The sequence below is a fragment of the Melospiza melodia genome, chromosome 6, assembly GCF_035770615.1.
Source record: "Melospiza melodia melodia isolate bMelMel2 chromosome 6, bMelMel2.pri, whole genome shotgun sequence".
NCBI lineage: Eukaryota > Metazoa > Chordata > Aves > Passeriformes > Passerellidae > Melospiza > Melospiza melodia.
This window is the reverse complement of record NC_086199.1, coordinates 64,880,440-64,896,829: the sequence shown is the minus strand read 5'-3', so window position 1 is coordinate 64,896,829 and position 16,390 is coordinate 64,880,440. Positions and strand designations below refer to the sequence as shown.

General features: G+C 42.0%; 1 protein-coding gene across 1 annotated transcript in view; it reads right to left on the bottom strand.

Moving 5' to 3' along the window:
* Positions 1 to 16,390, bottom strand: part of LRP5 (LDL receptor related protein 5) — a 124,762-nt gene that overhangs the window by 13,525 nt on the left and 94,847 nt on the right. The window contains exons 8-16 of the mRNA XM_063158758.1: positions 12,478 to 12,694; positions 10,711 to 11,000; positions 8,502 to 8,728; positions 8,011 to 8,195; positions 7,227 to 7,550; positions 6,218 to 6,420; positions 5,768 to 5,979; positions 3,760 to 3,950; positions 675 to 884 (exon numbers count right to left, since the gene is read on the bottom strand). Coding sequence (XP_063014828.1) covers positions 675 to 884; positions 3,760 to 3,950; positions 5,768 to 5,979; positions 6,218 to 6,420; positions 7,227 to 7,550; positions 8,011 to 8,195; positions 8,502 to 8,728; positions 10,711 to 11,000; positions 12,478 to 12,694 — 2,059 coding nt within the window. The remainder of the gene's footprint in view (positions 1 to 674; positions 885 to 3,759; positions 3,951 to 5,767; positions 5,980 to 6,217; positions 6,421 to 7,226; positions 7,551 to 8,010; positions 8,196 to 8,501; positions 8,729 to 10,710; positions 11,001 to 12,477; positions 12,695 to 16,390) is intronic.

Here is a 16,390-nt window from a genome sequence, read left to right as displayed (position 1 = left end):
CTCTTTTACAATCCTGTTAGGCAGGAGGAGCTGTAGGTTGTCACTTTGAGGAGTGACTGCTTGAAGAGGTTTCTGCACTCTCCACCAAACCACACTAATTTGGACCACTACTCCAGAAAAAGAAAATCCTGCATGCATGACCCCTTTCAGATGTGGGCAGCTAAAATGCTCCACCTCTGCTGGGAGAAAAATTCCCAATCCCCAACTCATTGTAGGAGCTTCCTCCCCATTTTGCCTCCCTCACTGCAGGCTTTCATATCATCCACTGTGCCGAGCCGAAGCAGACACACCTTTACACGGGAGTCTGAAGCGCCTGAAGACAAGGCAAGTACAACCATTTTGGTTCTTATTAGATTTTATCCAATACTACTAGTTGATTGTACTTAGAAAATTAACAGTCAGAATTTTAAATGCTTTTAGACTGAATTCAGTATCATGTGAGCTTGCACAAAGCAGGTAACTCCACGCCATGATAACGCATGTTCTAGCTGGGCAACAATAGCCCCCCTCCACAAGAAGGAGAAATTTGTTTCTCCTCCTCTCCTGCAACCCTGATTGGTGAAGTTGAAAGCATTCCATGGCTTATTTGAAGCCCATGGGCAACATTATTACAATATCGAGCAGGATGCGGACTTTGAGATACAAAGACCAAGACATCAGATACTGAAACTCACAGAACTCTTCCATATCCAGCTCCTCCACAGCATGAATGCCCGTTAGGTGAGCAATCCTGCCTTGAATTCTTGTCCTTTTGTACCCATTCACTTTCTCCACTCTCTCAATCATCTGCTGCTGACGATCAATCCAATACAGGTGATTCCCCAGCACGGTGAGTCCCATGGGCTGAAGAATGTTGGAGTCCTCCAGGGTCACGCGGTTGGCACCTGAGAGCATCAAAAACAAACACTAGTTTTACACCAGTCAACTTCTAAGTTATTCTTTATAAAAACATCACAAAGCAATGTCCCAGCTAAAACCAAACCAAACCTTGGAGACAGTGAGCTACAAGGCCGCTGACTTCATCTGTCTCTGCTTGTTCAGTGTCATCTCAGATAGAAGCTACCCGTGCCACGTCTGGAGGGCAACGTGAAACCCAGCTCATCCCTGCACAGCCTGGCTGGTCAGCCAGCCACGCTCAGCCCCACACTGACATCTCTGTCGTGTGCAGCCGTGAGCACTCCCAAAAGAGCTGATACAGACTCAGCTCTTGGGCCAAAGGTTTCACAGTGCACTCGCACATGGAGCTGTACATTTTTTCTGGAATATATAACTGAGAGCGAAATACAACCACTTTAGTTTCACTGCCATTACTCAAATAGAACATATTCATCATGCAAAGCAAGAGGCAAGTACCAAACCTTGTCCCAGCCTATGTGACAACCACGGATGTATGATCAAAAAAAAAAAGGCTCTTTAAAAAAACCCAACTTTTTTTATTTAGTAACCCACCAGAAAACCTAAACTTTAAATGACTCAATATGCTCCTAAACAGGAACACTGTCAAATGCTCAGGCTCTCTGCTTTATAAAAATGTGTGAAAATCTGCTTTAAACCAGTGAGTAAAAAAGAGGTGAAGTAGAAATGCATTTATCAGTTTTCACTTTAATTACTTGCATCTTCTTACGCAGTCTTCTATTGCATACTGCCCTACACTTGGAGTCATTTACTTACTTTTATTATTCTTTTCTAGGGTGAAGATATTCCAAATTATTCTATTAATTCACTGAAACCGTTCTGACCCTGTGTATGCCTGTGTAACTGGATATACTAGATTAAAAAAATTAAAATTTAAAACAAAATCATAACTTGGTGCTGCTTCTGCTCTCATAATTAATTTTGGAACTATGACCTTATGTCTGCTTGTATATAAAAAATGTAAGTTTTTAGTATCTACACAAAATGAGATTATAGAATCCACATAATAAAAGTGCAATGAGAACTGAACTCAACTAATTTGCTGCATAAATTATGCAGAGCTCAGCCAAGCATGAGCAGGTTATATTAGTTTTGCTGCTAGAACGGCTCCAGAGGAGGGTCATGAAGATGACCAGAGGGCTGAAGCACCTCTCCTATGAGAACAGGCTGAGAGAGCAGGGGTTGTTCAGCCTGGAGAAGAGAAAGTTCTGGGGAGATCTCAAAGGAGCCTTTCATGACACTGTAAGGGAGCTTCTAAAAAAGAGGGAGACCGACTTTTTGTATGGGCAGATAGTGAGAGGACAAGGGGGAATGGTCTAACTTTTGGTCTAACTCCAACTGAAAAATTCAAGAACCTTGTAAAGAAAACTGTTAGATGGGTTTATAGTTCTTTCATGCCTCTCTGAAAGTTAAACACTGGACATCTGAGGCTATTCCCTGATTCAGCAGGATGCTGTTTTAATCAGGGTACAGTGCAAACCTCAGGAATCTCCATGACCATGTCACCTCTACAAGTCTATAATGGAATAAGGGTATCTAGACCAGTTTAACTGGCATGAATGATGCTATACACAATTTTGGTCCTATTTATTCAGCAGCCTTAGTTTATGCTAAAAACCTTTTCCTAACATGCCCATTTTGCTCAGAAAACTATTTTCTCAAAAAATTTTTTTTTGCTCATTTTCTTCTCAAATGTGGTTTGTTTCATAGGTCAAAGTCTTGTTTTCCTCTTATCTTTTCTCCTACAAGTTTTTGTAGGTTCTCTGATGCCTATCTGGACTGAGCATTTTGTGGCTGCTCAGGCAGTTTGACAATACTCCCCTATTCAGCCTGGTAACTGATGAAAGACCTGGGCTGCTCTACCTCCCCATCTGCAGCTTCATTGTTTTCATCTCTTCTTTGGAAGAGTCTGACCTTGAGTCAGTTTTAGGTGCTCAAAAGCAAACTACCCTTGTAAAAAGGTGAGCAACCTTCTGCTGTTACAGCTCATTGCTTCACTGCAACACAAGGGAAGGGTGTGACCACATGGCAAGAGTCACCAAATTTGGAGATTCAATTCTCCATGGCATGTACCAATCACCACAACAGCCCAGCTGCTATTCCTTCACACTTGTTCCCTTCTCTCCGCACTTCCTTTATGGGCTTCATTCCTTGATACAGGGATGATGATGAGAGAACAAGTCATGAGACAGAAAGTAGGGCCACTGCATCCTCTGTTCTATACTGCTCACCAGAGCAAATTTCTCCACTTCTTCAGCACTATCAAGTGCTTTTAAAAGTCAATGATGAACTGTGCTCTCTAAGATCCACGAGGTGCTATTGCTTTGTATATGGAGTAATGCTTTATATTACTAATGTGGCGAAACTGTGAAGAATTGGCATCTCTCCACTGTGTTGCAACATTGTTGTTTCAGATGAGCTGTCTTATCACCCAGATTAGAAAAAAAACAAAACATTACCCTTTCTTCTGTTTGTTTTTTTCAAGCTACCTTGATTTATTAAGCTGTAAGATCCAGAGAAAGAAAGATTGAAAAGTATGCCAACTTCTCAAACCACTAAGAAAAACAAAGGGGCACAGAGGAGGCTATTTAGGGGTTCCATGACTAACAACATTTTCAGAACACATCAAAAGTCAAATGGCCGCCTTGGAGGGTGTCAATCATTACAGTCATGTCTATTCTAATTACATCAAAGATGGGAGCCCACCAGCAATTGCTGTCTGTGACTGCCTACACAGAACTGGCAGCAGTGGAGATGAAAGTCACCAGGCTCAGCATCAAAGAGGGAATGATGTCCTGTACATGCTACCACTGTGCTGCAAATGTTTCACTTCCGAGCACATACCTGAAAGGTCACAGCTCTCAATGCGCTTCAGATCTGCATCCACCCAGAAAAGCTTCCCAAGCTTGTTGTCAACCACCAGGGCTACGGGTCGGATCAAGCCAGTTGTGAAAAGCACTTCTCTCTCTGTGCCATCCAGGGCTGCACGCTCAATCTTGGGGGCTCTCTCCTGCATGTTGGTGAAGTACATGTACCTGAGAACAGAGACAGCACCACTGAGTGTGAGCTCCAGGGACAGGCAACTCCCCTCTGCACACAGGGTCTTGTAGCCCAGCTTGTAAGTGGGAATGGTTTTGCAGGCATGGCTGTGGTGGCTGCTCCCAGGTGCAAAGATCCAGAACCAAACATCTGCTAACTGGCACACTCAGCCTGAAATTAGTAGGATTTATCTCCATGCCATAAAGTGCCTCAGCACTGCGGCACCACCAGCACTGTTCCTGCACGGAGTTGGGGGTTGTAAGAGACCAGCACAGACCAGCAACTCTCCCTGGGTAAAGCTTACAAATCTTACTTACAAATCAAAGTCCAGTAGTTCTTTCTGACAAAAAAAAAACCCATTAACCACCACTTCCTCTCCTTCTAGGTTACCTTTCCTTCTCAGCAAGTAAAATTTCCTACCAAACTTGAGAAAAGACTACAGATGTTCCTGACATCTTAGTTCCACGAATTCTTTATATCTGTCTAAGCCAGTTCAGTTACAAACAAAAGCAGTCTCTGTCGTCCTCATGGACAGAGAAAAAAGGGTTTGTACACCCCCACGATGAACTGAGACCTCTTTAAAGGAGAAGTCCACTATTTTTCCAGTGGTGATAGCATGTGCTGCATTCCAATAGCATGTGCTGCATTGCTGCACAGCCTTTCCTTATGGCACAAGGAGGGGAGGCAGCAGTCAGAACATGCATCCAAGGGAGAGGTGGAGGAAGGAATTTCTGTAATCATGGCAGAAGCTGTTGCAGATTACTCATTCAGCTCTCCCAGACAGTCACAGTGTTTAACACACTGTCTTCCTCATTTTCCCTCCTTTAATTCAGAAATGGATTTAGCATTAAATCACTTGAAAACCTGACCAGAAAAGTTGAGAGTTTTAGAGATCAACAAACCCAAACTCCCATTTTAATGGAGAAAGCAGATAAGCTTTTATAAATACAAACTATATCCCAGTGACTTAGTCCCAATAAGATTAGAATCTTTCCTCTAATCCCCCTCTCCCCACAACAGCTTCTGAACAGTGCAGAGTGCACTGGTATAAAACACCAGTCCTATAAACACTCCAGACAGAGTCTCTGGGTACTAGTGTATCCACACATTTGTGAAATATTGTCATTCAACATCTGTCAAGCACATGGTAAGCCATTTAGCTGTAAACTGGGATTTATGCATCTCACTTATTCAAGGGAACAGTAAAGAACCATCCATCTTTGACATCTAAGAAAGAAGCTACTTACTACCAGAAGCAGAGAGAGTGTCTGTTGAATCTAACCAAAGCTGCTTTGCAGCAAAACAACATATTTTCCTCCTGTGGGAAATCACTCTAGTGCATCCCACCTGCTTCAATTAATTTCAGAGGTTTTTAAGATACACATTACATCAGAACTAAGTTAAGAATGTATAGAACGTAAGGGGTTCAAGTGTTTAAGCTTTATACTACTAGATTAGCAGGAATAGTTGTATCAAATTCGAGGCTCCTTTCTTTATCATTGTTTTATGATGACTAAACATTTATAACCCACATTCTGAGGAGATACAGACTCTCTTGTTTTTGCTATCAGGTGGCAGGGCTGTGCATCCACAGAGAGAACAGTACAAGATGGTTTTACTTTGCTGTCACCCCCTGGGTTAATGCCTCACACATGGCAAAGGAGAGAACAGGAACGGAACGCTGGATACCTTTAGAACCCAGAACTGGATAAGCAGTCACCTACACCCTGAGCGAAACTCAAAACCTCTCTTTGCAGAAACAGACAGCTGCAGCACAAGATTCCCAGGCACAGGGGGGCAGGAGGGAGCTCACCCTCGCTCCGCGTTCACCACGATGGCCCTGGGCCGGTCGTGCTCGCCCCGCAGCACCATCCCGATGGATTCGCCGCTCAGCCGGTGCACGTTCACGGAATTGGTGGCCTCGCAGGTCCAGTACAAGGTGTGGCTGTAGATATCAATGCTGAGGTCGTGGGGCTGCTTCTCCGGGTTCTGGCTTTGGTTTGGGGTACTCATCACAGTGAAAGGCTGCACGACAACACACGGGCAATGATTTCCAGCAATCACTCTGATGATTGACTGCAGAACACTGACTGCACAGAAAGCATGGTTTGCCTGCCTGATGGTTTAGAAACCCCTAAAACCACAATCCTAAAAACATTCAGTAATTCTCATATATAAATAGAATATCCATGAGTAAGGTCATGCATAAAGTAAAAGCACACAAAAAGACTGCAACAAAACAATATACAAGATGTACACTTGCCTGGGTGCCATCATCTTTGGCTCTTTTTATAATGTTCTGGCGTCCATCCACCCAGTAGATCAATTTATCTAAGGGATCGTAATCAATAGCCTTGACATTCCTCAGACCATGCATAGGTAGGATGATATCTGGGCTTTGCTGATCATCAGGTATCATCCTGCTGATGGCAGACTTCTGGCTAAATAGCAGGAAACTGGCAGGGGCTGAAACAAGCCAAAACAGAATGCATAAGAAAGCACAATTCCCAAAAATACATCTCTACAGAAGAAACAGAATATTTAGAATAAAGTCACAAAGAGACACGACACTAATATTTGCAATGAAAATTAAATAACTCATAACTGGAGATTTTTGCTGTAAAGTTGAAATGTTTCTTTCTATAGTTAAAGAAGGAGACCAGGTTAAATCTGCAAGACCTGCCTTTCAAAAATTCACCCTTTCATTCAGTTAAAAATGCCTTATATGCTACTATGCACCCATTTTCTATTCATGTGCCATTTTTACTGGAAACTTAAGTTCCTATTGGACAACCAGTCAACTAGCAGGCTCATATCACATGCAAGGAGAACACAAACTTTTATGTATTTCAAGTGCATCTACAGGTTGGGCAGACTACTTAGGAGTTAGATTGCTTTACTGAGTGTTATTTTAGCCGACTTTATCAAGCATGTAAGAGAAAAAGGCATTTTTTGTTGGTAACTTCTTTTCCACCACCTACACACTTAGGTAAGGAGTGGGAAAGCTTCACTCACACAGCTGAATCACCTAGAAAGCACTTCTGGTAAAACAAGAAAGACCAGACTTGACAGCTGTCATTTCTAAGACTTGAAATACAAATCTCCATGCCTAGAACATGTCACAAAAATGGATATAAAATTCCATACTCTGTCCTCCTATTCAAAGGTCACTTTTAAAACCAGAACCTTTGAACACACACTTGGGACCCCTTTCCTTTAGCACCTGAGAGCCACAAGGACTGAAGAACACAATAGCAAACAAAAAGGCTTACAACTGCAGTTCCTGCTGTTGGGATCCAAGGTGTAATGAGCAGCACAGCCACACCTAAATCCATTTGGGATGGCAAGGCACAAGTGACCACAATGGCCATTATTCTGCACACAATCATTCAAGCCGTCCTGACGAGAAGAGTGGAAGACCAATATATCCATCACAAAGTCCAGATGGCCCTGAATAAGGGTCCTGTTCTTCCCATTGGTCTTGTCTGCTCTTTCTATGCTGTGAAGATTCCAGTCTGTCCAGTAGATGTAGTCACTGTACTGGGTTAATCCAAATGGATGAGGTAGATCATCTGCTATGATTTCTCGTTCTTGTCCTGCAAAAACAAGGATAACCCACTAAAGGACAATTCCCATGGCATAAAATGAAGAGTGTGACTGGCATGCAGAAAAATATTTTTCTTCTTTTTAAAATAAAATCTCATTTTCCAAATCAGCAACATGGGATTCTTTATTAAGTAGTACCTGCTCAAGAGGCAACACTTAGAGAACTCAGAGGCCATCTCTGCTTTGGTACAACACAGACAGTTTCACACCAACAGAGAGAAATGACATCTCACTACCATTATAAATCATCATATGGTTATTAATTTATGAAAGTTTTTAAAATTTTCTCAAAATTACTTAACTCTCACTTAACTCTCCATTTCCTTTTATAAGAAAATATACACAGAGATTTACTATTAGTTATATTGCTCAAATTTTCTGTTATTCAATTACTTTACTATGGCGAGTGCATATTTCTGTACTGCCTGGTGTAATACAAGATTAGATTACCCAGCATATTTGATGACTCAATCATGCTTGTGTCCAAGTCAGTCCAGTAGAGCCTTTGGTCCACATAATCAATGGTGAGGTCATTGGCACGCCCCACTTTGTCCACCAGAGTGATGCTGTTTGTGCCATCCATGTAGGCTCGGACGATCCTGGGCTTGCCTCCCCACTCAGTCCAGTACATGTATCTGCAATGACAAGTGCAACAAAAACAGGACATCAGCCAGGTATAGCTGCATGCTCTGCCTTTCTAAATTTCTTTGCAGCACTTGAAAAAAAAACCCACATGGTTATGTGCAGAATCACAATACTCCTTTTTTTAACACAAAGGCAGAATAGTATTTTTGACAATTACTACTTTTTCATTGTAACTCATAGGATAGTGGAAGGTTCACTGCCTTTTCAAAGATTCTGAAGAAACAGAGCTGTGCCAAACAACTTGTTACATACAAGAACACCCACACAAAGCTTTGAAAAACAACAGAGTCCCTTACCCTTTGGTGGGATCAAGAGCCAGGGACCTTGGGTTGTCCAGGTCCTTCCACACAAGGACCTGCCTGTACTGCCCATCCAGGCGGGCGACTTCGATGCGATTGGTACCAGTATCTGCCCAGTAGAGGTTCTTGCCCATCCAGTCCACAGCCATTCCCTCAGGATAATCTAGCCCAAACTCAATCACATGTTCAACAGAGCTCCCATTCATGAAAGCTCGGCTTATGGTCTGGAAAACAATGGTGAAAAATGTTACAGTGCTTATGGATACCCCAGTGAAATAAAAAGGAATAATGATCATGAAGTTTGGTGTACAGAAAGAAATTATTACAAAAAACCCAAGACATTGTTACTTTTTAAACAACTAATTTCTGTTGTCAAAAAAAGACACAGAAATTCTTAGGAGAAAAACACCTGATTTTTTCAGAAAGCTAGTGGTTTCTGATGGCCAGACCAAGACATCTGAAAAGGACATGATTTTCAGAAAGCAGTATGTAGCTGCAGATTCTTCCTTGACATCTCTCCCTCTCTTCTATTTGCACACAAGAAGCTGGTTTAAAAAAATTATTTAATTCCCTGTAATGTTTTATGTCTCAGAAGCACATCTCAGTGGCATCTAAATTAAATTGTTTCTCATAATCAGTCACCTGGAGCATGTCTACATCAGAGCACATCTACTGAGCCCATCTACATTTTAGTTATGGACACTGATCAAATAAGTCATAGGGCAAGGACTTCACACATATAAATAAGTCACTGCTAACAGCACAGAAACAACCTCCAGGTAAACAGTAACTTGCAGGACCAAATACCCACCCTTGCTTATCAGCACTGAGCAAGCAGTCTACATGCCTGCCAATATTTCAGCTACTGATTTCTTAATAATTTAGTACATGGATGTGTAAGGGTCAGAGACATTTTACACTTTTAAAGGTAAATGTCAAACCCTACACGAAATCACATAGTGTAGTATTTGAAAATGGGTCCTCTGATAACCAGAGGCATGCAGAGACCAGGGAAGTGGTGGGCACTGAAGGAAAGGGAGATCACTGTGAGCTCTGAAGTTATAATACCTGCTCTTGAGCAGCTAGATGTGGGGGACAAGGGGAATGACAACCCAGAGGTGCTGGAAGATATACATGTATATGAAAATACAGTATGCTGGAAAATTTGGGAGGCAACAAACAAGTAAAATGTTTTCCAGTTCTGCACAGACTGAGATCTACTCTCTGATGCAGATGATGTGCTTTCCAGTACAAATGGTTAAGATGTCCATAACTCCTGCTCTCCACGTGCTTGTGCGAGATTTATTTAGTAACTGTGTCTACACTGCACTAATTTATTACACTGGCACTCCTCCTGAAGGAACGCTGTCCACAGCACAGGCAGCACTGCTAACTCTGAAGCACAGCCCTCATTAGTCCCAACAGAGAGGCTAAGGAAACTGCCCAAGCCCTGCAGGCTCCAAAAATGAGCTTTGGGCACACTGGCAAGGAAACTCTGATTGCTCTTGGAAAACCTGTTAAGAGTCTAAATAGAATAATTAAGTTCCAGTGAAGTGAATCTGTTATTTTCTACCAAATACTTATTTCACTTCAAAAGCAACCCTGATGAAGAGCAGAACCCTGAGTTTAGCATGCACCTGGATGTGTACCAAACATCACAGGAAATGTGTTCTGGGGAACACATTGAGGTAAAACTGGGGGCAGGTGGGCCCTTAACATAGTGTGCAGGAGACTGGACAAGTTCCCTGGCTTTTTCTGTGCCAAGCTGAAGCCACAGACTAACAGCAAACAATCCAAAGTTCACTTGTCAAATGTTAATGCTGAGTACAATTGTCTTCCAAGTCAAAACTGGAAGAGGATAGAAAACTCAGGGGGCTGCTGAGCTCAATGTTTAAATTACTCTACTCTGACATAAAGTCAGCTTTTCTACAGCAGATACATATATGGATGCAACACATCCAGCATCCAAGATTCAGGCATTTGGTACGAGCAGACACCACTCTGGGTTTTTATTTGAAGCAGGAAGATGCCTGTCACCCTACTGTGCATTCAGCAATGCAACTGTCTTCATCTCCAAGGGTCTCCTTGGATGCAATTCAATGACAACACTGGCAACTGCAGGACAGATCATGTAACAGAGACCTTTGTTAGATCAAAGTAACTGCTCTGTGGCTTTATATTCAAGGAATTCACACGTCAGTAATACCTTCAAGCTAACATCAGTCCAATAGATTCTGTTATCAGAGACATCGAAATCCAGAGCAGATGCTTCCTTGACTCCAGTAAGAGGAATAGCAACATCATTATTATTGGTTTCAAGGGAAATCCTATGAATTGCTGCTCTGCTTGTGAAAACTAAGAAGGCTTCAGGAATGATGCAAGTCTTCATGTCACTCAACAGCTCAAGGCCAATGGGACAGGCACACCTGGCCTCCTGGGGTGTAAAGAAACACAGGTGGCTGCAGCCTCCATTGTTCTCTGCGCATGAATTAGTTCCTTTGAAAAAATAAATAAACAAAACAACAAACCAGAACAGGTGTTAGTGCATTGAATTAGTTCCTTAAAAAACCAAAAAAAAAAACAACCCAACAACTAAACCAAAACACATATTAGTGCACTGCAAAGGTAAAAGGGAAAGGGGAGCACAGGAGGTTGAGCAAAAACATAGTATAACTTTCCAAAATAAGTTAACACTATGAATTGTCAGCAGGGAATTCTTAAAAAAAAAAAAAAAAAAAAAAAAAAAAAAAGGCACTCCAAATGGATTCTTCCTGTCTACCCAGGATTACAAAGCTGGGCCTATCCTTCCTATTGTACAAATACCATCTACAAACAGATCTTTCTTGTCTCCACAAAGATTAAATTTGTTCACTGAAGACAGATCATTAATTAGCTACTTTTCACCAAGTACTCCATCTTTGTATCTCTTTGAAACCACCAGCTTTTACAAATGTTCAGTGATACAAAAGGGTGAGAAAAGAGCTGGATAATCGCAGTTCTTTTCCACCTGTTTAATTTAAAGCTGAGAAGAGTCATTAGCAGAAGCAGTTCCAACAAGATCAACACAATCTCACACTTATTTTTTCATGTGATGGGGATGGAATATGTAGGGGAAAGTAAGGACCAACACATACATGAGTGCCTCTCTCCATCTGCTGGAGCCAAGGATTTAGGTATTTTAAGTATGTCACCACACACACAAAAGAAATTCTCAAAGATCAGTCTCAACCACGGCTCCTCTCATTTTCTCTATTTTAGGGCATACGTATTTCAGACTGATGCCATTTCTCCATTGTGACTCTTCTCAGTAATTTTAACAGCTGACTAATGAATCTGTTTATTGCTATGCCCAAATTCAGTGTTCCTGGTAGCTGTAAAATCTGCGGTGCAGTGAAGCCAGGAGGTCCTGTGACACTTGCTGCACAGTGCCAGGGGAGGACCTCAAACACAGGCTGCACCTTTCAGAGATGCAATGGAAGGACATGGAGATCCAGCTGCTGATACCTTGCTAAGGGCAAATTTTAGTTGTTAAGATTTAGGTATAACTGAGATGTTAAGAGTTAACATTTAAGTGCCACATGCTTTGGGGCAGTGTTGCAATGGTGACTGACTGTGCCTATATAATCCAACAGTGAAAAGAATTCTGCTAACATCATGGGACTTTGCTCTGGAAGGAAAGAGCAGCAGGAAATAGAGCATTTCTCTGAGAATGATTCCTGTAGCACAGAGCAATAAAATCCTCATAAAAACTGAAAGAGTGTAGTGAAAGCTCTGGAAGATTTATGTCACTAAAAACTGGAAGCAACTTCTTTTGCAACACTGTATTTCCCCAACTTTAGAAACTATAGGTGTCATTTTCCTTTCAAACCCATCAGATCACAGCTATTCTCATTACAAGTGATCAACAGCTGTTTAATGAAAGCAAGGCCATATAAAGACTCCTGGAGACCCATGCTATGTTGCCCATGCTTACCAAATGCCTTGGTGACACTCGTTGCCTTAAGGCCCATTAAATCTGGCAGCTGATCAATAATGATGTCTCTGCTGGCCTTTATCTTGTGAACTCTTTCAATGCTTCTTCTCTGCCAGTCAGTCCAGTAGATGTAGTCCCCCAGCAGCGTGAACCCAAATATGTGTGGAAGCTTGTCTTCTAAGAGGGTTTTCCTCATTGTTCCGTCAACGTTTATGACCTGTGGGATGCCCAAAAAAAAAGGAAAAAATAATCTTCTCTAATGTGGGTACAATTAAAACAGCAATATCAATTGTATTTTGAATAGCTACTGCTATGCAAGTAGCTCTTGATATTCCCAGCATATCCTTTCCATGATCTGTGATTGAGATTTTAAATAATCTCCTCTTTGCTGTTATTTGTAAATTGTTTATTCAGATTCATATTAAACCTGTACCTTGTAGGTGATTATGCTCCCTTCTCCATGCAGTGCTTCTATTTTCTTGTGATTTAAGGATCTAACTTTTACATTTCTAAGTGTTAGAGCAATAACTCTTTTATTACAAATATGTGTAACTATTGTAGTGTAATATGAAACCATAAAAGCCTTAATTCTGGCAGTCAAAATCAACCATCACTTTTACCACAATTTTACTAGAGTTGTAAGGCTCTCTTCATATACAATAAACAGCAGAAGCATCTAAAATTACTTTTTTTTTTATATGACCAATGACAATTATCACATCTTTCTAAACTAGCACGTGGATTTCAGTACATTCATGCATAAGTTTCAGTAAGTTTATTTTAAATCCAAATAAATTTAAGAACGAAATCTCCACTTTAAAACCTTACAATACTCTACAGATTTTTGAAAACAGTGTGCATTTTGATTTGATTAGCCATAACTGAAAGTAATTTCCCCAAGCTGAGCCTGTTTTGCCTATGACAAATAACTGCCTATAACTGCTGAGTGATCTCTCCCTGTCCTTATCTCGATCCACAAGCCTTTCACTGCATTTTCTCTGCCCTGTCCTGCTGGGGAGTGGAGTGCCAGAGCTGCTTTGGTGGGCACCTGGCACCCAGCCAAGGCCAACCCACACGAGGGACATGCACTGGATTTTCCAGCTGCCACCAGCCCAACAGCAGAGGTGAGCAGTCAGCCACTGCTACAACTGCACCCACCTGTGCCCTGCACAAAAATCAGCCCTTTAACAGCAGTGAGTTTGAGCAGAGGCTACAATGTGCACCCCTGGACTCCTTCCAGACAAAAAGCCTCCTGCTGGAGACAGTTAAAAATAACACTGGCATTCCTGCAAACCAAGTTAAGGGAGCTTTGTATCTGCCCATCAACTTACTTGATGGAGTAGCAGAGAATGAAGATTAATATATTTTTATTCTGCTAAGCTAAATAGAGTACATTAAAAAGAAAAAAAAAGCTGTATCGGTGGTTAAAAGCCAAATGGTTCTGCAATTATGTCATTACATCATGTCCAGGCAGACCCTAAAAGCTCGCTTATTTAGAAGTGAGATCTCTCAGTCCCACAGGCAATACTGCAGGTTCAAAAGTTCGTCACACATACTCAGGTGCTGGAGCCAATCTGGTGCCACACTTAGAAACAGCATCTCCCTCACAACACTGTAGCAGCAGGATGAGGATGAAGCTTCCACATTTCCATCTACCTTTACAGAAATGGACAGTAGAAGTATAATCCAAACACTAGAGCTGCTGACTGAAATGTACATGGGAAGACTGAATCCAAGGATACAGACACATTTATTGAAACCCATGCACATCTGTGGATGCTGCAGACAACACCAAGCTGCAGAACTTCAGGAATCTCATGAGGTTCAACAAGTACAAGATGCTGCACCTGGGTCAGGGCGAACCCTGGCACTGACACAGGCTGGGTATGATGGGATTGAAAGCAGCCCTGTTGAAGATGTGGGTGTGCTGGTGGGTGAAAAACATCTCCATGGGCCAGCCACGTGTGCTCCCGGCCAGGAAAGTCACTCATATCCTGGGCTGGATCCAAAGCAGGGTGGCCAGCAGTAGAGAGAGGTGATTCTCCCTCTCTGCTCTGCTCTGGGGAGGCCACACCTGGAGGCCACACCTGCAGCCAGCTCTGGGGTCCCAGCACGAGAGAGACTGAGAGCCAGTTCAGAGGAGGGCCACAAAAATCATCAGGAGGCTGCAAGACTTCTGCTGTGAAGAAAAGCTGAGGGAGTTGGTGTTCCTCAGCCTGGGGAAGAGAAGAGAGACCTTACTGGTGAGACCTTACTGCAGCACTCTCAAATTATACGCTGTTCAACACAATGGGAAAGGAGGACCAAAATGTGGAATCAGACAGCAATAACATGTTTAATAGCTTGTAGTTTGGTTAAGAAAATGATGGAGTAAATGTTTGCTCTCTCTCTCTCCCAAACATTCCTCCCTAATACTACAGACAGAACACCTACAAATGCAAGCAGGCTTCCCTGGGATGCAGAAAGGGCAGCTCTGATTTGGAGGATTTTTCTGTGCTGAGAGCAATTGAGCCATCTAAATGGCTCTCATGGCAACAAGCAGGAAATGCTAACTCTCCCCCTGAGATGGTATCATAGCAGGAGCCAGGGCAAAGCTTGAACAGGGAGGTGTCACATGCAGGTCAATAAAGGTACATTTACACAACCTTTACTTCAAATTTTGCTGCCATCCACCTTCCCAGGGATCCAGCTCCACTCTGGCATATCAAGTGAAACCACGAGGACTCAAAGTAAAAATCTACAAACAGGCCCCACCATATGGCCAAAAGCACCACTCCTGCTGTTAAATCAGCACTTCCCATTTCTTCAAAGGGACTGGAATAATCCACTAAGATCTTTACCCTCTCCTTTCCAAATTCAAATATCTTCTCAACTCAACAGACCACTAGAAGCCTGTGGAAATAGCACATCATGTAAATATTTACCATGTTGTTCTTCTGCTGGTGATATTGGGACTGCAAGAACCTTTACAACATACATGTACAACATGGAGGAAAGACAAGAAAAGATAATAAAATACCATATTAACTCATCTTTTAATATCTGACAACCAAGATCTGCTGACTTCAGACAAAAGGGAAGACTTTAAGGTGCAATCCTTATAATTTAGCACAAATTGACTAGAATAGGCTTTATTCTACTCAGGGTTTTCTTTCCCTCTCTGTAAGTGATAAATGGATCTCAAAGGATAAATGAAACACTAAATGTGTTGTGCTTTACACATGAAACACTAAAAGCTCCCCTTGAACAGCGTCACACACTGAAAGCCCCTGATTAGTCTCAAGACTTCAATGACAAATGTCCTAATGAGGCCTTGCCAAGCTCAGCTAAAATCTGTTGTGGGCAAAGTGAAATCAACATCAAACGCCTTAATGAACTGAATTACACAAAAAACACAAGAAGGTGGTAAGGTGTGATTTTTTTTTAGATGCTGCTGCAATGTATGCAAAATGATTTTACAAATATTTCTAAATATAACACTCAAAAGCTCTTGGTTCTTTGAAGAAGATTAAAGTAAAACAATGCAATTAAATTCTACACATCAGCATGATTCATGTAGTCAAACTGTATTTCAGGTGCATCTATGAAAAACCAGCTATTCAGCATAGACACAGGACATCTTTTGACAGAAAAACAAAGAGACCTCTAAGACCATACCCCTCTATTTCAGTCACTAAGATGAAACAAAATTTATTTGATTGCTAAAGACAAAGATGCAGTCAAATGGAAATCAATTCTTGGGCTGAGCTGAATCACTACGTGAGCAGACACAGCAGCTTGGCAACAGTAAAGCGACATGACTGGCAATTTCAGGGGACTCGTGGTGGGCTTGTAGCTCTGTGAGTCTTGCAGGTCTTGTGGAAAGCTGCACTTTTGCTGTGAGGGTGCCTGAGAACTGGAACAGGCTGCTCAA